Below are 24,540 nucleotides of genomic sequence, written 5' to 3' on the forward strand. Positions count from 1 at the left end.
ATGAGAAAATTAACTTCATCTGACAGGTGAGATGAGGTGGGATTAGAATTTAGATTTTTCTGTCGTTGTGTCCCCCATTCTTTTAATTATTTCACAGCAGCCCACACTGTTGTCAAACCCTACTTTATTCTTTCTCTGTGCGGGAGTCTGCAGGGAGTCGTGAAGGGTGCCGGAAAGGAGAGCAGTGGGATGTGGGGTCAGGTGATGGTGGGGTGGCGAGCCCTGCTCTGCGGGGTGTGGGCTGTCAGGCGAACCACGTGTCTCAGACGTGTGTCAGAGGACACGGTGTGGACAGCTCCATCTTCATCAGGTGCCAGATCGTAGGAAGAAAAGAGAGCATCGCGTGTGGGAGAGATGCTCCTTTTCCTCCTCCTGCCGTGTGGTTTTAATGCTTGCCCTTTGGAAATCTGGGTCGGCTGGGTTATTGTGTACTGATCTCCCATCTCCATCCCTCAGTGAGCAGCCGACCCCTCGTGGACCAGCTGCTGCTTGTGTTGGGATAGAACAGGGGCTGGGCCAGAAATGATGTCCGGGTCTTACCTCTTGTGTCCTCTGCTTTCTCCACATCCTTGTGGTCCGCCTGCTGTTAGGCCCGGTGCCCGGAAGCCGGTGCCCACCTGGATCTGCATGCAGGAGAGGGGAGACTTGTTCTGGTCTGCAGCCCATCGGGGGCATGTGTCCGGGAGGGTGTGTGGCACGCCGTGTGCCCTCAGGAGATAACAGTGTACGGTCCGCCCTCAGATACCCCCTAAGGAAGTGATGCCCTTTTCTAAAGCCCCTTTCAGGAGGCAGTTAATTCACCTGGTCCCTGGGAGCAGGAGCCCTGGAGCCAGACTGCCTGGTTGAGATCCTGTTGCTCCCAGCTGTTAGCTGTGTGGCAACTGACTTCACCTCTCTATGCCTCACACCCCGCATCTGTGACGTGAGGTGATAATAGGTCCTACCCTGTGAGAGTCTTTTAAAGACGCAATGAATTAATATTTATGAAAGGCTTGGTGTAAGCCCTAGAAGAATCTGAGTCCGTGTGTCTAAATCCATTCTAATGAAATTATATCTTTTCTGACCTCCAGGATAATGACGATAGCAAACGAGTTAGGTAGTGCTTCCCCTGTGCCAGGAGATGGTCTGCATGCTTCAGCATACACTAGGTTCAATTCCTAACTTTTGCCCCAAATTATGTGAATTTGTCTTTGCAGCCTCTGGCAGTCATCGTGTGCCCTGGGTGGAAAAAGGCTCAGTTTATTTTTGAATTACTGGAAGACTATAGCACGTCCTCCAGGCCTCTTCATCCCATGTTGTTAACAATCGGACTCCACAAAGATGAAGCCAAAAACATGAAGCTCCCAAGGGGCTGTAAGCATCCTTTCCAAACTGTTTGGTTTTCCCTGCAGAGGGCAGTGGAGGCCTGCCAGGCAGGCACCGCTGCTGACCGGGACACGGACTTGTGCGATGGTGTCACCTGTCCCGCTACAGGTGGGACCTCACTGTCCCTTACGGGTGGGCACAGAAGGATGAAGGTTGGACCTTGGCTCACAGCCGTTCCACTGAGAAAACGCCATGATCTCCTTTACCCACTGTTTGTCGAATAACCTCCTGTTCATTAGATGTCAACCGAGCCCCCACCCCTGCCTTTCAGGAGAACAAACACTGGTGGGAGCCCAGGTGTTAGATAAGGACAGGTGTTGGCCTGAACGGGCAGGCTGCACCCCCACCCCCCCAGCAAGAAAAACCGCTTTGTGCACCATTAGACCACAGGTCTAGAAGAATGTGGCATCTTAGCAAAGGAAGTGTGAGGGAAAACCTATGGAAAACCTGAATGTTCATCATCTTCTCTTTCCAAATGTAGGTGAGATCATTGTTACGACACCCCACAGCCTCCTGAGACTTCTCAGATACCAGAGCTTGTTATTTCTTAGACTCTGTCATCTCATCTTGGATGAGGTAGAGGTGCTGTTCTCTGAAGCTAGTGAGGAGGTAAGTGTGGCATCCATCCGAAGTCATCATCACTCAGAAATAAGCGTATATGTGACTGAGGGCTTATCTGCTTTTAGGAATCAGGAGAGGACTTGTTTATTGGAGGGGGAAAAAGCCAGTTAATCTTGAAAGATTTTCCATTTAACTTTTATAATTTGAAGAGAGTTTGTTTGAAATTTCCTTCCCCAATTTTTTTTTAAGATTTTCTTTATTTATTTGAGAGAGAGTGAGTGACAGAGATAGTGAGAGCATGAGTGAGTGGGGAGGAGAGGGAGAAGCAGGCTCCTCGCTGACCGGGGCACCTGACGGGCTCGATCCCACAACCCCGGGATCATGACCTGAGCCAAAGGCAGGTGCTTAACGACTGAGCCACCGAGCATCCCTCCTCTTCCCAAATTTTAAAGTTCTCCTTGAAGAGCAAACATTTTCTGGTGAGGTTTTCTAAAGTACTGATATTTTTATGATTATGGAAGCAATAAGTTTTATTCTAGAAAATTTGGGGTATAGAGAAAAATACCTGAAAAGCCCCAGCATGCATTGTGTTACCCTTGGAGGTAATCACTGTTCCTGTTTTGGAATAATCCCTGTTTGTAATTCCTGTTATAATTTATAATTATAAATCCCATTTATAATTCCAGTTGATCTGCAGAACTAACAACATCAGGCCTTATTTTATGGCTGGCTTATAACTTGCATTTTTCAGTAAGTGGTGTCCTGCAGTGTGATTCTTCACTGGCCACAGGCATGTGGGCATAACATAATTTTTTTAAATGGTCTGATTTTTGGACATTTAGCATCGTTTGCATGTGTGTCTCTAAAGAACATAGGTCTTTTTTGCACATTTCCCTTAGGGTATATTTCTAGGAGGGGATTAATGGATCACAGACTATGAACTCTTCCAGGAAGGCGTTTCTTGGGCGCAGTGTAACAGGATGACCACAAGCATTTCATTTGGCAGCAGTGATGTCCCCAGGTTCAAGTCCAGGCTTTGTCGCTTACCGACTGTGTGGGCCTCTGCAGGGTTTGTGAATGTCTCTAAAGCCTCAGTTCTGATTTACAAAGCTAATATCCAGTATACCGCACTGTGCAGTTGCCTTTCTGAAAGCAGAGACCCCCATGGACAGCGCGCTGCCACGCCCCACACCCCACGCCCCGGGCAGGGGAAAGCCTTAGGCCAGCTCTCGTTTTCAGTCGGCTTGTTAAACATGGCATCTCGCGTGAGCTTCATGTATTTCCTTGATTACTTGTCAAGCCGAGCGTTCGTACTGGCCACTTGTACAGTTCTTCTCTGGGCAGCGTGTTCATTTTCTTTGCTTATTTTCTGTTGGCAGGATCATCTTTTTGTAGCTTATTTGTAGACCTTTTTAATATAAGGATGTTAATGCTTCGTTATATATGTTACACATTCACCCAGATATTGTTTGTGTTTTATTGTGTTTATATTTAACATTCTCTCCTTTTACTTTTTCTCTTTTGTTTGAAAAGGCCTTCCCCCACTCTGACAACAGAAAGTGTACAATTCTTTACCGGTCATGTTCTGTCAACCAGTTATTATCCCCTTCTGAAATAAAAGTGGAATTAATTCTACTAATTTTTTTAGATGTTTGCTATACTAGATAACTTAAAAAAAAATATTGACATTGAAGAAAGGGAATCTGCACCACATCAGATTGTTGCCGTGGGCGTTCACTGGAGCGGACACATAGAGCAATTGGTTAAGGAGTTCATGAACGACCCCTACATTGTGGTCACAGCCATGGAAGAGGCTGCTCTCTACGGCAGCGTCCAGCAGGTACAGGCTCGTGGGTGAATGGGAGGTGGGGGCTGATGAACACAAGCCAGGAGCCTTGGTTTCATGGCCGCCTCCTAAAATAGTACAGCTTTAATCTCATGCACAATAATCTCATATTGATTTTCTGTACACTTTCCTGTTAAGATCTCACTTACTGATGAAAAGTGAAACTGGTGCACCTTGAATGTGTTTTTAAAACCACGTTGTTGCTGTATTTCATCACCAGGTAGTGCACCTTTGCCTAGAATGTGAAAAAACCTCTACTTTACTGCAGACTCTAGATTTCATTCCAAGTCAAGCACAAAAGACCTTGATCTTCACTGGTTCTGTAACTGAAACAGAAACCGTGTGTAAGGTGAGCCCATACAGTGTCCTTACTGCTTGTTTAAACCATGATGGAATCTCGAAATCATCAGAGAATTACCAGTAGTTAAGTATTTGATAGGGGGTAAGATGTTAGCAGTTGATTGCCAGTCAGAAGAGGCCGGGGCTGTGGAGTTTGCATGGCAATGAGACAGGACAGCGGGAGGCCTGTCCTCGAGGGGGCAGCCAAGCAGGTGCTCCCCAAGGAGGCCAGTACCTTGTGTTTTGTCACTGAATTGATCCCATTCATAAAGAAATGCCAGCGACTTCTGTATCCTCTGTTTAAAAACATAGAGACAGTAACACCAAGAGATAGATCGTGTGGCCAGAAAAGCCACTAAGCTGGTGACAGATTTGTTTAAATAATCTAAATCTGCATGGATAGTAAAATGTAGAAATGAAGCCAAATACAAATTAAAATGTAAGAATCAGGGCCTCCTGGGGGGTGCAGTCAGTTAGGCTCCCAGCTCTTGGTTTTGGCTCAGGTCTTGACCTCAGGGTCCTGAGATCGAGCCCCGCGTCAGTCTCCACGCTCCCGGGGAGTCTGCGTGAGATTCTCTCTGTCCCTCTGCCCCCTCCCCCTCACCGCCAACATGTGTGCACGCTCTCTGTCTCAAATAAATCTTTTGAAAAAAAGATTCTACAAAAAAATTAAAAATATATAAATCAGTAGTACAGCCACCTTTCAGCGATGATGAAGCGGAGGTATTGGGACTGCCTGGGGCGTGCTGGCACGTAAGTTGGGTGTGTGTGTGCATGCGAATGCATACACATGTGTGTGGGTACACGCGTTATTTGGAAAGGAAGGAAAACGGTTGTAGCAAAATGTTGGTTTCATTTGAGCAAGTGTTTAGAAACAAACTATAGAAATTCAGAAATATATTTGTTTCCGTTTACAATCATCTTGTTCTTAAAAGTTGTCAGTCAATGAGGTAATACCATTGCAGATAATTTTAAATGTTTTATACTGATAATTGTTGATGGAACAATTAATTTCAAGCTTATGTTCCTGACTGTGAACTGGCGTATTTGGTTTCATCTTTAGGTAGTAGAAAGCAGTTCGATATTTTGCTTGAAAATGCATAAAGAAGTGGTTTTTAATTTAAAAAGTGTTTTAGAACAGTGGAAGAAGAAGTTAAGTTCTGGCTCTCACATTGTCTTAGGTAAGTATTTTAATTTCTACTTCCATTTAGAGAAGGCTGAGCTAATAGGAATCATGTCTTCCGTTTGTTTGTATAGCTCATGTCCAAATTTCTCATCATTTCCCAGATTTACTGATAATTTATTAGTAATGTTAATTTCACAATGAAGGTTAAGCTCTGCCAAGATTTTGGTGTTGAGGCAAAGGCAGGGGCCTGCGGACCTCTGAGTGTAGCAGCCGTGAGTGTAGGCCTTCGCCCCGGGGTTCCAGCTGGAACGTGAACGTGTGTGTACCTTGGATGAAATCTGTCACAGATGGTTGTAAAGTGCAGTCTTAGAGATCGAAAAGTCAGAATGTATAAAAGAAGTGAAAGATTGATGGACAGCCTAGATTTGTCATAGAAAGAAGCATTTTCCAAGCTAAAATTAGGGAGGCCACTTTTCTCTGGAACCTCATCACTGGGCTGTGGTGTTCTGGGGAAAAAAAATGAGGAAGAAGTTTGTTGGCATCTAAAAAGTGAGATGCAGTAGGGAACTGTGTGGAAGTCCGGTTCCTGGAATTGCTCTGTAGTAAGTGCGGGAAGACCGTAGCCTCCTTTGTGACTCTCAGACCCTTCTGTCCAGCCTTGACGGATGACTGCATACCGCTCTTGGCCATCACCGACGCCACGTGCGTGATTCACTTCAGCTTTCCTTCCTCCCCCAAAATTTTTGGTGGACGCCTGTACTGCATGTCGGATCATTTTCAGAGTTCTGTCGAGCAGGTTTGATGAACTTTCATGATCTTTAAATATTCTGCTGGTATTTTCTGAGCAATGACAAATTCAGAATCCACAAAGTTTTGTCATTTAGTCTGGGGTGGATGACCTGTTGCTTTTATTCACCCCCCGATTTTAAGGGTTCTCCTGCAGAACAGGCGGATAAGAAGACCAAATCCGTCTTGCTGCTGACGGAGAGGAACGCGTGCCACGCGGTCGGCATCCTGCGCTACCTGGAGCGGGCAGATGCCAAGATTCCGTCGGAGCTGTATGAGTTTACTGCAGGGGTTCTGGAAGCCAAGGAAGATAAAAAAGCCAGAAGGCCTCTCTGTCCATCTCTTAAGGCGTTTGGTTTTTGCAAGTAAGCCAGTCATTTTTTAAAAAACTGGAAGGTAACAAGCCTGATGATTCACAGACCTGTACCCCTGGGGCAAATAATACATTATATGTTAATTTTAAAAATTGGAATGTACAGTAAAGGGCACAGTGATAGTTATATTGCTGGATGACCTTTCCGTGTGTACACAGGATGTACACTGCTGCCCACCTCTAGGGGACTCCTTCCCAGTCTGCCCCCCCAGAAGTAACTGCCCCCCACTATCTATCCATGCTGATGAACTTTGCTCATTTCCCAACATTATGTGAATGGAGTTGTTCGTTCAACTTACTGTCTGCGACATTCCTCTATGGTCCTATGTGCTTTGGATCGATTAATTTACCTGTCTACTTAGTGGCGCATACATAGAGCACAGTGTATGTTTCCAGTCTCCGTTGATGGGCCTGTGAATTGTTTCCAGCTTTTGGCTATTACAGATGAAGCTGCTGTGTTTTTTTGTGGAAATGTACACCTGTTTCCTTGGGGTGTAGACTTTGCTGTGGGGTTGCTGTGCCACAGGGTGAGCACACATGTAACCTTTCGGAGGTGTGTGACTGTTTCACAGTCCCATCAGCAGCGGGTGACAGAGATGCTTGGCTCCACACCCTCCCTGACAGAGTGGTCCTGGGGGTATAGTGGCACACCGTGGTTTCCATCTGTTTCCCGAGTAATTAATATAATAATGAGTGTTTTTTCACATGCCTGTGGGTTATTTGACCATCCTCTTTAAAGTGCTTGTTCAAAAAAAAAAAAAAGTGCTTGTTCAGGTCTTTTGCCCATTTTTGAAATTATTGGGTGTTACCCTTTTTCTTCCTGGTTTGTTGGCGTACTTTATTCGTTCTAGATAAAACTGCTTTGTCAGAGGTGTGCCGTGAGAAGATCTCTTCCCAGTTCACGGCTTGCCTTTTCACTCTTATGAGTCTTTTGATGAACAGACCTTTTAATTTTGATGAAGTATATTCTGGTTGCTGTTATTTTGTGTCCTTAGGTGAGAAATATTTGCTGATCTCTAGGTCATGAAGACACTCTTCTGTATTTTCTTCTGGAAGTTTTATAGACTGTTTTCACACTTAAGTGTGTAATCTAGGGTGAGTTAATGTTTGTGTAGAGTGTGAGAATGCGGGGCAAGGATTACTTTTTCCTGTGTGGATAGTCACTTGTTCCGGTATCCTTTATTTAAAACGTCTCTGCGTTCTCCCTGAATTGGTACGTTTGACATAAACCAGATGATAGTGTGTGGTCCACTTTTGGACATCTGTGTTCTATTGGTCTCTTTGTCCTTACGCTGGTACTGCGTTTTCTCACTGTAGCTTGTATTCTAGTGAGTCCTGGAAGCTGGTATGTGAGTTCTTCAACTTCGCTCTTCATCTAGGTTGTTTTGGCTATTTAAGTCAGCGGCATCTCCACGTACATTTTGAAATAGGCTTGTCAGTTTCCTCAGAAACATTACCTGGCTTTTGAGAGCACGTGTGTTGATGCTGTAAATCAGTTTGGAGAGCGTGGATATTGGCAGTCATGGGGGCCTTCTCACTGATGCAAACATGATGCCAATACTTGATCAGTGATCGCGGGGACTGGGTAGGAGATGTCTGATGTGTATCGAGTACATTGAGTTTCATCTTACGATAACTATTGACATGAACTTTTTGAACTATGGTACATTAAAGAGGTTATTAGTAGTGATTTTGATTCTGCTATTGACTTTTTTAAAAAGTTTTTTAATATTTTTATTAACATATACTGTTATGCTATTCACTTCTGAAACCAAAGCTTTATTTCTCAGTTTGGGTTACAGAATGACTTCTGGTTTAGATGTTAATTAATAGCCTTTGTTTGGGGTTGTTGTGATAAATTTCTGATTCAGAGTCTGTTTTCAAGTACATTTTGTTCATTTACAGAATGTCTAGAGAAATAATATAGTAACTCTTTATTTCGTGTTAATTAAATTTTAGGATCTCTTTTCACTAATGTGCATGTTGTGTCATCGAATTATTTAATATGGTTACTTTAAATTATTTAGAATGAAGGTCCTCTGATTTCAATTATAGATTCATTTTCCTGAAGAATAGTTTAAAATTCGTGTTAAAAATTATTGCCTTATTTTTGTTTTTAAAATCCAGTTGCTTTTTTTTTTTTTCAGAGACAAAAGGATCTGTCCTGATAGACACCACGTTAATCCAGAAATAGACATGCCAAGAAAGTTATCGAACCAAGCCCTACCAACATTTGGATACATCAAAGTAAGTTCTTCTGCACTCTGTTCAATGATAAATGGTCATTTTAATGAATGTATTTCATTCTTTTTCTTTTAGATTGCTCTATTTATCTGATAGAGCAAGGGTGCGAGCATGTGAGCATGGGGTGGCAAGGCAGAGGGAGAGGGAGAGAGAATCCTCAAACAGTCCCCCCCCCAGTGAGTGTGGAGCCTGACACAGGGATCAGTCCCAGAACCCTGAGATCATGACCTGAGCCAAAACCAAGAGTCAGACACTCAACTGACTGAACACGTAGGCGCCCCTGAACATGCTTCATTCTTAAGCAGCAGAACCATAATGACGCTCTTAATGAACCACCATTGATCTGACAGTAGGCCTTGGATCTTTATAAGGTGCCTTATTTTAAGACCCCAGTTTACTTAGAAAAGCAAGGTCAAATTGGGAAAATAGATAAATACTTCAGCAGTTAAAGGGTTTTGTAGTTAGAGTTTCAGAAAGTTATTTTCATCTGGGGATGGGGACCACTAAAAATACTGCAGTGAGAGCACACACATCTTTTCACAACATCCATGATTATTCCTTTGAGGAAATTTCTGAAATGCAGATAAAATTGCTAAGTTAAGAGTGTCACTTTCTTTTGAATCCTTTTTAATCCTACTTCCTTTCTTCTTGAGTCCAAGATTGTTCTCCTTTCTGCCTTCTCTTTCCCCTCAGGCAGAGCTGTTCTCATTTGCACTGTTCTCTCTCCTTTGTTCTGTCACCTCATTTCAGAGTTTTTAAAAATTTATATTACTGTTTTGTACATATCATATCATATATGTGTCTTACATATTATTTTTTAAGATTTTAAGTAATCTCTACACCCAACATGAGGCTTGAACTCACAACCCTGAGGTCAAGAGTCCTATGCTCCACTGACTGAGCCAGCCGTGTGTCCCATTATTTTCTTAATTAACGAGAAGAAAGGTAGCTTGTTTTGAAATGGAAAGGTACAGTTTTGGTCTGTCTTGTGGTTACATCTTTTCTAGTGACTCTCATTATCTGTAGGGATCGTTACTCTCCTTGTTCTCTTTTTTGTTATGATTTAATCTGGGATTTGACTTTGATACTTTGCTATGGCTCTTTTTAAAGATTTTATTTATTTATTGTCAGCGAGAGAGTGTGCACAAGCAGGGGGAGTGGCGGGCAGAGCAGGCAGAGGGAGAAGCAGGCTCCCACCAAGTAAGGAGCTCCATGTGGCACTCGATCCCAGGACTCTGGGATCATGACCCGGACCAAAGACAGTGGCTCAACTGACTGAGCCACCCAGGCGTCCCATTATGGATCTTTTTAGATAAAATATATTTTCCTTAAATTTTAGGAGGAGATGTGGGTCAGGGTGACTTTTAATTAATTTCAGAATTCTCATTCCTGTTGTTTCTTATTAAAAAAGTAGGAGACCTAGTTTCTGAGATTGTTAAGATCTTCTGGTCCTGTTTCCCTCCCCCACTTGTGTCTGACCCCTCTCTTCCCTCATCTCTGGTGTCTTTGGGTGGATGGTTCTGAGACTCCACAAGGCTCCAGGCTTCGCCCACTGTTGGAGTGGATGAAAGCCTCCAGGCTCAGCTGCTCTTGTCCCACTGCCCCCTTCTCCCCCCAACCCCAGCCCCATATTTCTAGTGAGTGCTTGTTGCTGCTCATGGACTTCTCCTGTGTTTGGGTCCGTCAGAGAGTGACACCATGCAGGCTTTGTGATCTGGCTGGGTTTTATTCATCTGCTATTTTGTTATTGTTGTTGTTTAAATTAATTGATATTTATTTGTATATTTTTAAAAATTTCCTGCATCTATTTTCTTTTTCTTTTTTTTTTTTTTAAGATTTTATTTATTTATTTGACACAGAGAGAGATCACAAGTAGGCAGAGAGGTAGGCAGAGAGAGAGAGGGGGAAGCAGGCTCCCTGCCGAGCAGAGAGCCCGATGCGGGGCTCGATCCCAGGACCCTGGGTTCATGACCTGAGCTGAAGGTAGAGGCTTAACCCACTGAGCCACCCAGGTGCCCCTGATATTTTTTTTCAGAACAGTTTAGGTTTATAGAAGAATTGAACAAAAAATACAGAGTTCCCTCTACCACCCCCCCCACAAAAGTTCTTCCTATTATTAACTTCTTGCATTAGTGTAGTGCACGTGTGACATTTGATGAGCCAATATTGATACGTTATTTTTTTTAAAGATTTTATTTATTTATTTGAAAGAGATCACAAGTAGGCAGAGAGGCAGGCACAGAGAGAGGAGGAAGCAGGCTCCCCGCTGAGCAGAGAGCCCGATGCAGGGCTCAATCCCAGGATCCTGGGTTCATGACCAGAGGCTTTAACCCACTGAGCCACCCAGGCACCCCTTGATATGTTATTTTTAACTAAAGTCTATAGTTTACATTGAGATTTACTCCCTGTAGTGCACATTCTGGAGATTTTGCCACATGGGTAGTGACACCTGTCCACCATGATGGTATCACATAATTCTTAACACTGCTTGAAAGTCCCCCATGCTCCACCCTTCCCCTCTTCCCCAGAACTGGTAATCACCGACACTTAACCACTGTAAAGCCTTTTCCAGAATGTCATGTAGTTGGAATTATACAATACGTGGGTTTTTCAAACTGGCTTCTCTCACTTAGTAATATGCATTTGAGGTTCCTCCACGTCGTCTTGTGTCTTTTTGGGTCATTTTTTATTGCTGAAAAGACTGAATAGACCAGTTGATCATTCACCTATTGAAGGATGTCTTGGTTCCTTCCGAGTTTTGGCAGTTATGAATAAGGCTAGGAGAAATATTCGTGTGGAGGTTTCTGTGGACACATGAGTTTTCAACTCACTTGGGTGATACCAGGAAGTGTGATTGTTGGCTCGTATGGAAGCCTGTTTTGGCGGCACCGTTTGCGTTCCAGCCAGCAGAGAGTGAGGGCTCCCATCACCCCAGGCCTCGCCAGTATTTGATGTGGTCAGTGCTTTGGATTTTTAGGGGTGTCTCATTGTTTTAAATTCCCTGCTGATGCTGGGAATCTTTTCATGTGCTTGTCACCCTTTTGTCTTCTTTGGTGAGTGGTCTGTTCAGGTTTTTTTGCCCATGTTTTAATTGGGTTGTCTGTTTTCTTATTGTTGAGTTTGAAGGGTTCTTTGTAGATTTTGGACACCAATCCTTTATCAGAAATATGTTGTGCAAAAATTTTCTCCCAGTCTGTGGCTTGTCTTTTTGTTCTCACTATATTCTTCTGTGGAGCAGAAGTTGTTGTTGGTTTTTTGTTTGTTTTTTTTTTTTTTTTTGCGTGCATATAAACCTTTATTTACAAAGACAGATGGTGGGCCATATTTGGCCCATGGGTTGTAGTTTGCTGGCCTCTGATTGAGAGGGTAAAATCTCAGCATTGAAGCTATCACATACAAAGTTTCTTATGACCTGAGTGTACCCCCCTTAATGATTCTTTTTTTTTTAATTTTTAATTTTTATTTTTTTATGAACATATAATGTATTTTTATCCCCAGGGGTACAGGTCTGTGAATCTCCGGGTTTACACACTTCACAGCACTCACCGTAGCACATACCCTCCCTAATGTCCATAACCCCACCACCCTATCCCTACCTCCCTCGCCGCTGCAACCCTCTGTTTGTTTGGTGAGATTAAGAGTCTCTTATGGTTTGTCTCCCTCCCAATCCCATCTTGTTTCATTTATTCTTTTCCTACCCCTCAAGCCCCCCATGTTGTATCTCCACTTCCTCATATCAGGGAGATCATATGATAGTTGTCTTTCTCCGATTGACTTATTTCATTAAGCATGATACTCTCTAGTTCCATCCACGTCGTCGCAAATGGCAAGATTTCATTTCTTTGATGGCTGTATAGTATTCCATTGTGTATATATACCGCATCTTCTTTATCCATTCATCTGTTGATGGACATCTGGGTTCTTTCCATAGTTTGGCTATTGTGGACATTGCTGCTATAAACATTCGGGTGCACGTGCCCCTTCGGATCACTACGTTTGTATCTTTAGGGTAAATACCCAGTAGTGCGATTGCTGGGTCATAGGGTAGTTTTATTTTCAACTTTTTGAGGAACCTCCATGCTGTTTTCCAGAGTGGTTGCACCAGCTTGCATTCCCACAAGCAGTATAGGACGGTCCCCCTTTCTCCACATCCTCGCCAGCATCTGTCATTTCCTGACTTGTTAATTTTATGGAGCAGAAGTTTTTAATTTTAATGACGTCCAGCTTTCCAGTTGTTTCTTTCATGGATCATGCTTTTGGCCTGTCCACAGGGTCATCACAAAACCCAAGGTCCCCTAGATTTTCTCTTTTGGTATCTTCTTCATCTGCTTTTATTTGGGGATCTGTGGGTAATTTTATCAGTTCCATTGCAGAGTATATCCCTGGTGTTTGGTCTTACGGTCTCATTGCTTTGTCTTTGGAGATTCAGAGAGAGTCAAAACATGTGACACTTCACCGCGGCCACCGTCCCAGACCCTGTCGAATCAGACTCCCACTTCTGATTGGCTATATTGAGGTACAGTTTGCATACAATAAAAGTCACTATTTAGAAGTGTATAATTTGTTGAGTTTTGGTAAATACATACAATCATGTAAATACCACAATGAAGATACAAACATTTTCATGACCCCAAAAAGGTGTCTCCTGGTCCCTTGCAGTCAGTCCTCATACCACCCCCCACTCCCGGCAGCCACTGGACCTGCTTTCTGCCACTAGAGCTTTGTCTACTAGATTTTCATATTAATGGAATCATACAGTATGTTGTCGTTTGAGTCTGATTTCTGTTATTCACCTGTGTTGTCTGTCTTGTGTTGAGCAGGATCCCATTACATGCACGTGCCGTGGTTTGGCTGTCTGTTCGCGAGTGGATGGACATTTGGGTTGTTTGCAGTTTCTGGCCGCTCTGAATGTCTTGTGTTACAAGTCTTTTTCGACCAACGGCTTCATTTCTCTTGGGTGAGATGTAGTGGAAATGCTGTGTCGGAGAGTGAGAGTGTGTGTGTGTGTGTGTGTGTGTGTGTGTGTGTGTGTCTAAGAATCTGCCCAACAGTTTGTGCCATTTTACAGTCTCCCCAGTGCTGCATATGAGAGTTCCGGAGGTCCACGTTCTCAACATGTGATATTCTTGGTCTTTACTTTTTGCCACCCTGTAGCATTTGCAGGGATATTTATTTGCATTTCTCTGACGATAAGGAATCTTGGGCCTCTTTTCATGGCTTATTTAGCCCTTTGTATCTGCATTATAAACTCTGTTTTATAGTTCCTGCCCAGTTTTTAATTTGGGTTGTCTTGTTGAGTTTTAAGAGTTCTTTGTAGATTATGGATATGCTTTGTCAGATCTATTGCAAATATTTTCCCTCAGTTGAAAAGCAAAAGTTTTTAATTTTAATGAAGTCGTCATCTTCTTCGTTTTGTGCTTTTCATGCTGTAAGAAATCTTTGCCTACCCTAAGGTTGCAAAGATTCTTCCCTATTTTTTTATTCTAAAAGTTACATAGTTTTGCATTTAGGTCTATGATCGATCTCAGATTAATTTTTGTGCGTGTGTAAGGAGAAAGTTTTTTCCTTATGGATACTTGGTTGCTCTAGCACCATCTGTTGTAAAGACCTTTATTTCCCCCTTAATTACCTTGGCACCTTTGACGTAAATTAAGACACCATATCTGTAAATTCTGAATTCTTCATTCTAGTTCTTGGTCTCTTTGTCTACCCTTATGGGGTACACATTGACTTGAGTCCTGTAGCTTCATAAGTAATCCTGGAGACTGGTAGGGACATCTTCTAATTGGCTCATCCTCTTCAATATCCTTCTGATTGACTATTCCTTTGCATATCCATAGAAAATTTTAGAATCAGCTTACTAGTTTGTATTTAGAAGCCTGATGGGATTTTGAGTGGCATTGCATTGAGTCTATAGTTTAATATGGAAGAACTGACATTTTAACAATACTGAGTCTTATCCATTAACATTGTATACCTGTCATTTTGTATCTAGGTCACCTTTAATTTTTCTAAGCAATGTGTTCTACTTTTCAGTAGACTGATCTTGTCCTTACCATGTTAAGTTTATTCCTAGCCTTTCATGTTTTTAGATGCTAATGTTACTTTTCTTTGAACTTCATTTTCTGATTGTTTAAAAAATGCAGTTGGTTTTTGTGTCCTTTTCTTGTATCCTGTGACTGTAATAGAGTGAATTAGTTATGTACAGGACTGCTTGTGAGTGGAGTCAAAACAGTTGGGGGGCGGGGGGCAGTTATGGCCAAAAGGGACTGTCCCATGTGTCCAGGACTGGGGGTTTTCTGGGCACATTTTGGTTTTTTTTTTCCTGGGATAGTGAGTGGAAAAGATGGTGACAGGTGCTCTAGAGAAGGTGAAATGCAGCAAAGTACCAGCAGGCCTTTAGGGATTATGGGCAGGGAGGCATCTCTGAGGTGTCAGCTGCCCCGAGGGCCAGAGGATAAGGATCCAGCCCTGGAAGACCTGGGTCTTCTGTTGCAGGGAGAGGAAGCAGCGAGTCCCCAAGGTAGGCGTTAACATCGTGTGTTGTGGCACAGGACAGGGCTCATTGGCAGTGAGAGTGGGGGAACAGCAAGCAGGGGGGCTTGGGGGTGCCACAGAGGAGGGCTAGGGGCTGTCAGCCTGCGAGATTGATCACGAGCAGTGACCTCACCATTGCCTCCTGGCCTGCTTGCCTCCCAGTCAGCACTGCTCCCTCAGCCCTTCCAGCAGGTGACTGCTCTGTCCTTGCCTCTGCTGGGGCAGCTTACTACTCCCCCCGCCTTACACAGAAATGTGCCTTCTCTATGCTCTTGTTAACACACGAGCACGCCGACATTGCCCCTCAAGCACCAGTCACTCTGCGTGCACTTGACTGTGAAGAGTTGTCTTCCTTGACCCACACGCTAGCTGCGGCCGTCTGTGTGTAGGACGTGGCTTATCTCGTATCCCTAGAGCCTCCTGCACAAAATACTGCGTGTTATGGGAACAAAGATCAGAAAGAGCTCAAGAGACAGGGATGCTATTTATGAACGATTTTTATTAAGTGCAGTTAGGGAGTAAACAAAGAAACATTTATAATTTATAAAGAAGTTTTAAAATAATAAGATTAATAAAAAGTCTTCCCTTAGAATTAAAGGGAAACCACATCTTCTGTGGATACAGAAAGGTGGTCGTATGGGTCGGCCAGCTTCCTGGTTCATGTTTCCATCCCTGGTGGTGTGCTTTGGGCTCTCAGGCCAGGGGCTGATTTCTGCAGATAGCTTTTCAGCTTAGATTGAGTTTATTTTCTGAATCTGTTTGCTGATTATTTTTCAGATAATACCCTTTTACATTTCGAATGCAACACATTACTTTGGTCGTATAGTTGACAAACAGATGGATCTTTATGCAAGTCTTAATGCTGAAATGAATGAGTATTTTAAGGGTAACAGCAACAAAATGACTGTTGAAAAAGTGGAGAAACATGGATTATATGGATTAGCAGAAAAAACACTTTTTCACAGGTAAAAGGTCTATGTATTCCATCTCTAAGAGCTCTGAAGTGTGAGGCAACTTTAAGTGGTATCGAATCCCTGTTTGCATCCGTGTCCATCTGCCCCGGTGTGCACGGACACCCCCGGGGGGTGGTGGCAGTGGCACATCCACCCCGCCCAGCTGCCTGGCACGGTTCTGCAGCTGAGATTTGTGTGACCCTGGGCTCCTGAGCACAGAGCGCAGAAGGCGGGGTGGTTCTGGAGCCGTCCCTCTGCTGCCTCCGTGCACGCCTCCACCTCCCCTCGCGCTCCTGGGATTCCCGTGAAACGGGTCCCTCTTACAGCAGAGAAGGCTGAGCCGCTGTGTGGTGACGTGCACTGTGCGGCGTGGGCTCCACCGGGCAGCCTGCCTCGGCCCGCTCACCCCCTCCCCTGCCACTCCTGGCTGCGCTCGGGGGAGCCTCGATTGAGAAAGGTGGAGACTTCACTTGACTGAGTTGATTTTCATTGTGTTGTCCGATAAAGAGATCTTCTCTAGTCAAAAGTACTATACATTTTTTTATACTTCTCTGTACTTGAATTAAGTAAGCCCTTCTGAGTGTCCTTGAGGGCTTGAGCTAATTTTTATTTTTATTTCCCACGGGAAAGAACCTTGCAGTTTAGAATCTTCTCTAATGAGTAGGCGGAGGCAAGGACGATTTTCCTCTGGGATCTCTGTTACACTGAAGCCACGGGTGTCCTCCAGGGTTGAGGTGCTGGAGATGAGCCAAAAAGAAGACACCTGGGGTGCGGACAGTGTCCTGGTGAAGTTCATAGATGAAGGCCGGACTGGACTCGTCACGAGAGGCCAACTGCTGCATCTCCCGGAAAATTTCCACACTCTGCCCCCCCAGGCGGTGGAATTTATTGTTTGCAGAGTGAAACCCGCGGACAATGAAGTTGAATGGAATCCAAAGGTAAGTTATTTTGGCTTTTTGCACTTTGTTGACTTTCAGAATATGCACGGAATTGAGATTCATTTAGAGTGTTGAGTTTGGGTAAGTTGCCTCGTGTTCCCAGCCTTGTACGGTGGCCGTCGTCATTGGTAGTGCACATAGTCCTTGAATCGGCCTAAGATACGCATCGCGATGAAACGAGTTGGCTGTCCGCTTGAGAGGAAACAGCGTAAGCCCCAAGTGGATACCCCATCAAAGGGGAGCAGAGGCCAGGTCGTTTCCCTCAGGTTGGGAAGGCGGGCAAGGGAAGAGAGCCAAGAAAGGGCATGTCCTCTGGGCCCTTCAGGATGTGTGGCTAGAATGTCCCCGCGTAGACCGGATGAGGCACCACAAGTGGAGAGAACTCACGGTACGAGGAGGAGCCATCCTGGGGGGGCTCATGTGGCTCGTCAGCCGGGCAGAGACCCAGACCACACAGCTGGTCCCGCTGATCAGCAGAGCCACGAGTCGTCTTCCCGAGGACATGCTTGACTCTTCAAAGGAGGGTTACGTTTCAGATAATCTGGTTGGTAGGACATGAAGTGAGCCGTTGTGGTTGGCAAAGGAGAGGTAATAAACAAGGTCAGACATGGTCCAGGGAATGAACAGGTGAGTGTTTGCACAATACGGGATGAAGTCACAGTACTGCTGCTAGGGTCCGTAAACATACTCCTTACTAAGTAGCACTCTTTCTCCCTCTGCAAAGTATTTACGGAGTGTCCGCTGTGGGCTGGTGCCACTGGGCTCTGGGGATGTAGCCATAAGCAAGAAGGTTGTGGTTCTTGTCTCCAGGAAACCTTTGGTCTGTCAAGATAATCTTGAAGAGGGGCCTCTGGAAATGGGGCAGGTTTTCCCCATGCCTGTTCTTTCAAATGCCTGTGCAAGGGATGGAGGCAACCAGCTCCCTCCTGTCTGCTTTATGGGAGTGCAGATGGGCCTGCAGGAGAGGAGAGCAGCCACGGGCTCGGGATGGGGGACACGGAAGCCTGGGCCCCTTGGCCCCAGGGTCTCTTCAGGCTCACTGAGCTTCCAAAGATAGACTTGTGGACCGTCCACAGAGGAGAGCAAGGACACACGGCTGCAGTGGGGAACATCCAGTTTGGGGGGTCCAGAGGTGCCATCTGCCTCTTTGCTTACTTAGCTCCCCTGTTCATGACCCTTGTCCACACAGCAGCACGATGGCCTCTGTGACCTGCCTCCCGGGGTGGGAGTGAGGCTCAAGCAAAATGCATGGAAATGATTTTTGCGAAACTCTACAGCATAAGCAGAATGAGATATTCTCCTCAAGCATCAGAGAAATTATCTAAATGGTTTTCTCCTAGGTTACTAGGTACATTCATCATAAAATAATTGGAAAATTGCATGATGCCAAAGTGATATTGGCTTTAGGGAACACAGTGTGGATCGACCCAATGGTGAGTGTGCAGTTCTTTTCCATTTCTTAAAAAGATTTTATTCACTTAGTGGGGGCACACGAATGGGGGAGGGGCAGAGGGAGCAGCAGGCTTCCCATTGAGCAGGGAGCCCAAAGTGGGGCCCAACCTCAGGACCCTGAGATTATGACCTGAGTCAAAGTCAGATGCTTAACCACCAGAGCCACCCAGGCACCCTGAGTATGCGGTTGTCTTGAAAGAAATCTGGTTTTAGGTGGACCCCTAAAATTATTCTAATCTGTGGCCTGAATAATGGTTTGCCTCAAATAAAGGAGGCTTTGTGGGGGTGCTGTGTGTTAGGCAGAGTTGCTTTTTTCCATGTTATTTGAGTCATGAACTTGGTTGCAGGTTTTTTTGTTTGTTTGTTTAAGGGAGTCCTTTCTTTGTAAGCCAACACACATACCAGGGAGACAAGCTCTGTGAAACTCCCCTTGTTACATGTGACAGTCTCTGATGTGCACGGTTCTATTCCACGTTCTTTCAAGCGTTGGTTGTCCACCACTAAAACAGTGTCACTGTCCTCTGTCCACACTGCTGGGGAAGGCCTGTGTCAGAACGGGGGTCACTGCATGGGATCAGTCACATCGAGGACGCCAGTCCTTGGGCTTTCGGAGCTCAGTTTTGTTAGTTTACGGTGTCCGCCTCGTTCCTACACCAAGTATTTATTGAGCACCTGCTGTGTGCGAGGTCCTGTGTGGGACTCGGATTCTCTCTGTGAACAGAAACTCTGACCCCATGGAGCTGGTGTAGGGCCGGGCAGGGCTGAGTGCCAGACCGGGACCTGTCAGTGGGGCCTCCGTGCATCCCCTCTGATGCCGGCATCACCCTCTCTGGCTGCTTGCACCCCAAGAACTCCACTTTTCAAGCCAAAGTTCTGCTCCATTGGACTTAAATCTTAATCAGTTTAATAATGTTTATAACATTTAAAAGAGTTCAGTTTATAAAGTTGTTTTGCTGAAAGTTATTTTTATGAAATTGGAAAAGCCTTAACACTTACAAAGAGGAGTTTGGGTGTAAGACTTAAGAGAGAATGATTTTTAATGGAGAAGATAAAGATTGCCAATACAGGTCAAAGGAAGATTTGGGGTCTTGGTTTATATAATAGCCAATATTCTTGTTCTCTATTAGAGGAAAAAAGTGGAAACTGAGCCGAAGGAAGATGCTTAGCCAGCTGAGCCCCTCAGGTGCACCAAAAATGGAAGCTTTATTAAGAGATTTTTAAAATAATAGCTAAGGAAATAAAAAAGCATAAAAAGAAATTCACTTGGCATTGCGTTTAGAGTAGCGGCATTGATGGCACAGTGCGGGGGAGACAGACCCCCAGAACGCTCGGCCCTCAGTTTGAGTGGAGAAAGGCTCTTCTGCCATTCCCAGATGGGCACACATTCCCGGGGTTCACTTAGGAAGGTGCTCTGGCTGGTCTCGGCCTGGCTCCCCTCCCACTGCCATGAAAGGGATGCCCAGTCCTGGGTCTGCACTTCCTACCAGTGGGAATCACAGTGTTGTAGAACCTCCTATTTTGTGTAAATTAAGAAGGATGAGAATATTTTGGTTGCAGAAGAACCAGTGGAGGAAACCGCAGAGAACACGGGATTTAGGGCTGTGGTGTAGGCCCCTCCTGGCCATTGACGTCTCTGAGCCTTAGGGCCCTCCTTGTTAAGAGAGGTCTAGGAATTCTGTGGGGGGCCCCCAGCTCCAGCCCACATCATACCTCTGCAGTGTGGGAGTGGGCTCTGGAGGAATCTCACATGTCACCTCAGGAAATCAGCGGAAAGCCACAGGGGGAGCCCACATGCACCCAGTGTGACACCGTGAGATCGAGAGGTCACATGAGTGCATTTTCCATTGATTTGAAAGTTCAAAGTCTGATTGCTGCAAATGGACTTTCTCTTTGATTCAAGGTGCACATTACAAAACTTTCAAATTTGAAGACCTCTGTTATTGATTATAACGTTCGTTCTGAAATTCTGTCGATGGGAATGGGCATCGACAACTCCGAGCACGTAGAACAGCTGAAGACGTTACATGAGGGAGCCAAGATGCCACCCGGTGAAGAAGGCCCGAGCCAGGCCCTGTGAGTGAGTTTTTGTCTCCCTTTTGGAAGTGCCGTTTTGTGGGACTAGAGCTCAGGAGTTTAGAGACTTTTTTATTGTTGTTATTTCCGGAAGTTGAGTAGGTTCCTGAGTTTCCATGTTTCCGTCACTGAGCTTCAGTCATTTCTTAGATTTGGGGAATCTGATTTTTATCCATCCTCCCATGCGCAGTTCTGGTTTGGATGGAATATTACAAAACCAGTGCCGCATGGGTTGTTGCACCCGTATCTCTTACAGAGCAAGTTTCTGTTAGCTGTTGACTGACGCTTAGAAAAGCATTTGTGTAATAAGTGTGGTCCGGTGCGTGTTCCGAGCACAGAGGCCCACCCGGGGTGGGAAGGGTGCGTGCTCAGCCCCACCGCCAGCCGCTCCCTCCCCGAGGGCGGCAGCCGGCCCGGCCCGGAGCGCACTCCTCTTCCCGGGTTGTGCTCTGTCTGAGGGAGTGAGGCGGCGCGCTCTTCTCTCCGGCTTCTTGAGTTCGGCGCAGTTAGTGAGACTGTCCCGGGCCGCGAGTGTGGCTGTGGATCGTGACTGCCACGTGAGATCCCCCCGTGCGAACGCGCCACAGCTCTGGGCCACTCCAGGGGGCACTGGCGACGCGCTCCTCTGTGCGTCCCGTGCGCCCGCCGCCTCTCGGAGCCCTCGTCAGACTGACGCCCGGTAGCGTTCCCAGTCGGCTGTCCCCGTCGACGCTTCCACAAACCAGACACGGGAGATCCTGAGAGTCACTGGAAAAGCAACCCCGCAAAGTGGTCACAGAGAAGACTCAGTTACTCCTTGATGACAGGAACGGGAAGCGAGAGCCAAAAGGCGGGGAGAACCGCGGGTGCGGGGGTCAGAGCTGTTCCGGGTGGGAGCCGGTGGGACCCTGTGGCCATCTGCAAGCACTGGGCTAGCGCTGTGAGGAGGTGTTGAGCAGCTACCGTGTTGAGAAGAGGCTGGGATGGGGGGACAAAGGCTGTGCCAAGAGTTCAGGACGTGGTGCCGGTGGCTTGGGCTGGGGCAGCTTTGTGGAGGTGGCAAGAAGTAGCTGGTTTCCGAATGCGTTTCTGGGGGTGTGTGGTCTCAGGGCGGCCCGCTGGCAGCTCTGGGTCCTGACAGCCCGGACCTGGATGAGAGCCCGAAGGAGTGAGTGTCAAAGTCCAAGGGCTCAACCCAGGGACCCAGTGCCGGGAGCCCCGAGGGGAGCCTGGGAAGCAGCGGCAGCGGCGGTGGAAGACGAGGCCGGGGAGGGCAGACGCCCAGGCAGCAGGTGAGGGGCTGGCTCAGAGCAGGGAGCCAGGTGCCTGCGGGACGCCACCAGGAGGCCCGGCCAGTGAGCATGGTGAGCTGGGCACGGGGTCAGTCTGGGGCCTCCGGGGACTGATGAGCACAGCAGAGTTTCAAAGAACATGGCAAAGGTTAAAATACTTCAGTCTGAAGTTGTTAATTTTTATCTTAATGAATTTGGATGCCTGTGGGATTAGGAGACATGTCCATTTCTACACATTTTCAGGAAACAAAAATTGCTCCAAGCTTGTTTATAAGATACTCTTTTAAAAACAAAGATCTCATTAGAGTTTAGTAGCTTCAATGACCGTGAGGCTTGGTCAGTTCTGTGAAACACGGCAGCTGTACCTGAGCCCCGGTTCTGTTCTGCACCCGGCCCTCTGCACACTCGGTTTTGCGTGTGTGCAAAAGCCTGTCCCCGGTGGGCATACGCACAGGGTGGGCGAGCAGAGGATCGCGCACGAGGTGCTACAGATGGAGCCTGCCCAGCAGAGACTCCGGTTTAGGAGTGGGATTGGGGAGCCATGGTGGTGGTCGGGATCAGAACGAGGAGAAAGGCATCGTTCTTCCAGCAGGCTGGGGAACAGGACAGGTCCTGGGCATGGGAAACCTCTGGAAGCCACAGGGCTTGGGGACTGACAGACGGCAGGGCTGGGATTGCAGAGCCCTGGGCGGGAGGGTATTGGCATGGTGGACGGTGTCACAGTGCTGGTATGGGAGGAGGAGATCGTTAAGTTGGTTTGGGACACGTCCCATTGAAGGATTATGGAAAGCAGAAGCCTGGAGCTCAGGAAAAGCAGTTGGGGAAGACTTGTTTGCTGGGAGTGGAGAAGAGTCCCCATTTGGGAAATGCGTGACGAGGAGGGACGGAACCCCAGTGGATGAGGGTGTGGTGGGGAAGAGAGAGCCGTGGGGGAAGAGAGAAGGGGTTGGAGGGTCTGGGGCTGCATCGTGGGGAGGACGGGGCCTGGGCACGGGTCCCTGCCTGGGTGGCTGGAACATGAGACGAGGTCTTCACCATTTGTGGGGTGCCACTCGCAGGCTTCACGTGTGTTGAGCAGAAGTCCCCTTGGAGACACCCATGCACACCCCCCACGCCATAGGTATGGGTACGTGTGTGTGTGTGTACGCCCACACACGTGCACATGTTTGCATGGCCTTGCTCCTTTAGGCTTGAATCCTCTCCGAAAGGATGCACACAAAATGAATTACATTGTTGCGTGTGAGAAGGCAGTGGGGTGGCTGGGGAACAGGTACTAGAGGGAGATTTTTCACTGTGTAAGACTTTGTCATTTATTTTTTTAAAAGACCTTTTCATTTATTTCAAAACATTGAACCACATGAAAGTGGTTATCTGCTCAAAAAAATTTTTTTTTAATTTTTAAAGAGTGTGGCAACCCTCTGAGTACTGATACGAAGTGATCTGTCTCTAGTTATGTGTAATCGAGGGAGCAGAGAAGTGAATGGAGTAGGTTCCCGGGTGTTTAAATGGCGCCTGTGTGTGTTTTCGATACAGATGGCATTGTGTGCTTCTTTGTGCAAAGAATGTTTCTAGAAGTAAGGAGGTGTTTCAGGGAGGAGGAACCGAGGAACTTGGGCAGGGGCACAGAGATACCTTTACTTCTACCCTTTTATCCATTTCAAAGTGGGTCACAGGGCTGGTTATTCTTGAAGTTAAGGGATTTGAAAGGGAACTTTTCTGGTAAATGAGTTAAAGTACTTACCAGCCTGTCTGTATCGATGATCTGCTCCGGGCTCGCCACGAGGGCCCTGCCTGGCCTCCAGGAGCAGAGTCGTGACCCCGGGGCTGGTCTGACAGTTGCTGCCTGCCTTCCTCCTCTTGGTGGGCGGGCCCCCTAGAGAGTCTGAGTTTGCTTTCCCTTGGACTCTGAGTTAACCTTCACCTCTTCCTGTCCAGCGCTCCTTCTCCAGCAGAAGATGCTGCTCGTCTGCAGAGCCCACAGCGAGAGGACAGCAGCTCAGAAAGAGGGGCTGACTCCGAGACGAAGCCAGAAAACCAAAAGCATGGTTGGTGATTGACTACATGGCTCACTTAGGGCCTTTGGCTTAGGTCATGATCTCAGGGTTCTGGGGTCGAGCCCCTTGTCAGGGCTCCCTGGTAAGCAGGGAGTCTGCTTCTCCCTCTTCCTCTGCCCCTCCCCCCGCTCATGCTTTTTCTCTCTCTCTCAAATGAATTTTTTAAAAAAAATCTTTTAAAAAAACATGGCTTGGGATGCCTGGGTGGCTCAGTGGGTTAAGCGTCTGCCTTCAGCTCAGGTCATGATCCCAGAGTCCTGGGATCGAGCCCCACATCATGCTCATTGCTCAGTGGAGAGCCTGCTCTCCCTCTCCCCCTGCTGCTCCCCCTGCTTGTGCTTGCTCTCTCTTTCTCTCTGACAAATAAATAAATAAAATCTTTTGAAAGATTTTATACTTAGAATCATGAAAGCTTGGAAGTTTTCCAGTGTTGAGGCTTTCTACTTTTAGATGAATTCTATAGAAAGGGACATAAACTGGTATCTATTTTTGACAATTCTACTTCCAGTGTTTTTTTAATAGCTTTCCCCGTTTAGTTAATTGAGGTGTAACGTTCATGCAGGGAAGCACACCCAGCCCGTCAGAATTACTGACATGTGTACCCATGGCCACTGACTGCACC

The 24,540-nt window shown here is 46.3% G+C and overlaps 1 protein-coding gene across 1 annotated transcript in view; it reads left to right on the forward strand.

Moving 5' to 3' along the window:
• TDRD12 (tudor domain containing 12) overlaps positions 1–24,540 on the forward strand; it is a gene marked incomplete at its 5' end in the record, with an annotated part of 65,524 nt that overhangs the window by 37,272 nt on the left and 3,712 nt on the right. Inside the window, 13 exons of the mRNA XM_080827968.1 lie at positions 1,197–1,353; positions 1,847–1,974; positions 3,575–3,766; positions 3,993–4,121; positions 5,175–5,292; positions 5,894–6,033; positions 6,168–6,388; positions 8,544–8,643; positions 15,955–16,142; positions 16,858–17,068; positions 18,409–18,501; positions 20,421–20,593; positions 23,800–23,909. Of these exons, the coding sequence (XP_080684094.1) occupies positions 1,197–1,353; positions 1,847–1,974; positions 3,575–3,766; positions 3,993–4,121; positions 5,175–5,292; positions 5,894–6,033; positions 6,168–6,388; positions 8,544–8,643; positions 15,955–16,142; positions 16,858–17,068; positions 18,409–18,501; positions 20,421–20,593; positions 23,800–23,909 (1,960 nt within the window). The remainder of the gene's footprint in view (positions 1–1,196; positions 1,354–1,846; positions 1,975–3,574; positions 3,767–3,992; positions 4,122–5,174; positions 5,293–5,893; positions 6,034–6,167; positions 6,389–8,543; positions 8,644–15,954; positions 16,143–16,857; positions 17,069–18,408; positions 18,502–20,420; positions 20,594–23,799; positions 23,910–24,540) is intronic.

Source organism: Martes martes (assembly GCF_963455335.1).
Source record: "Martes martes genome assembly, chromosome: 17".
Lineage (NCBI taxonomy): Eukaryota > Metazoa > Chordata > Mammalia > Carnivora > Mustelidae > Martes > Martes martes.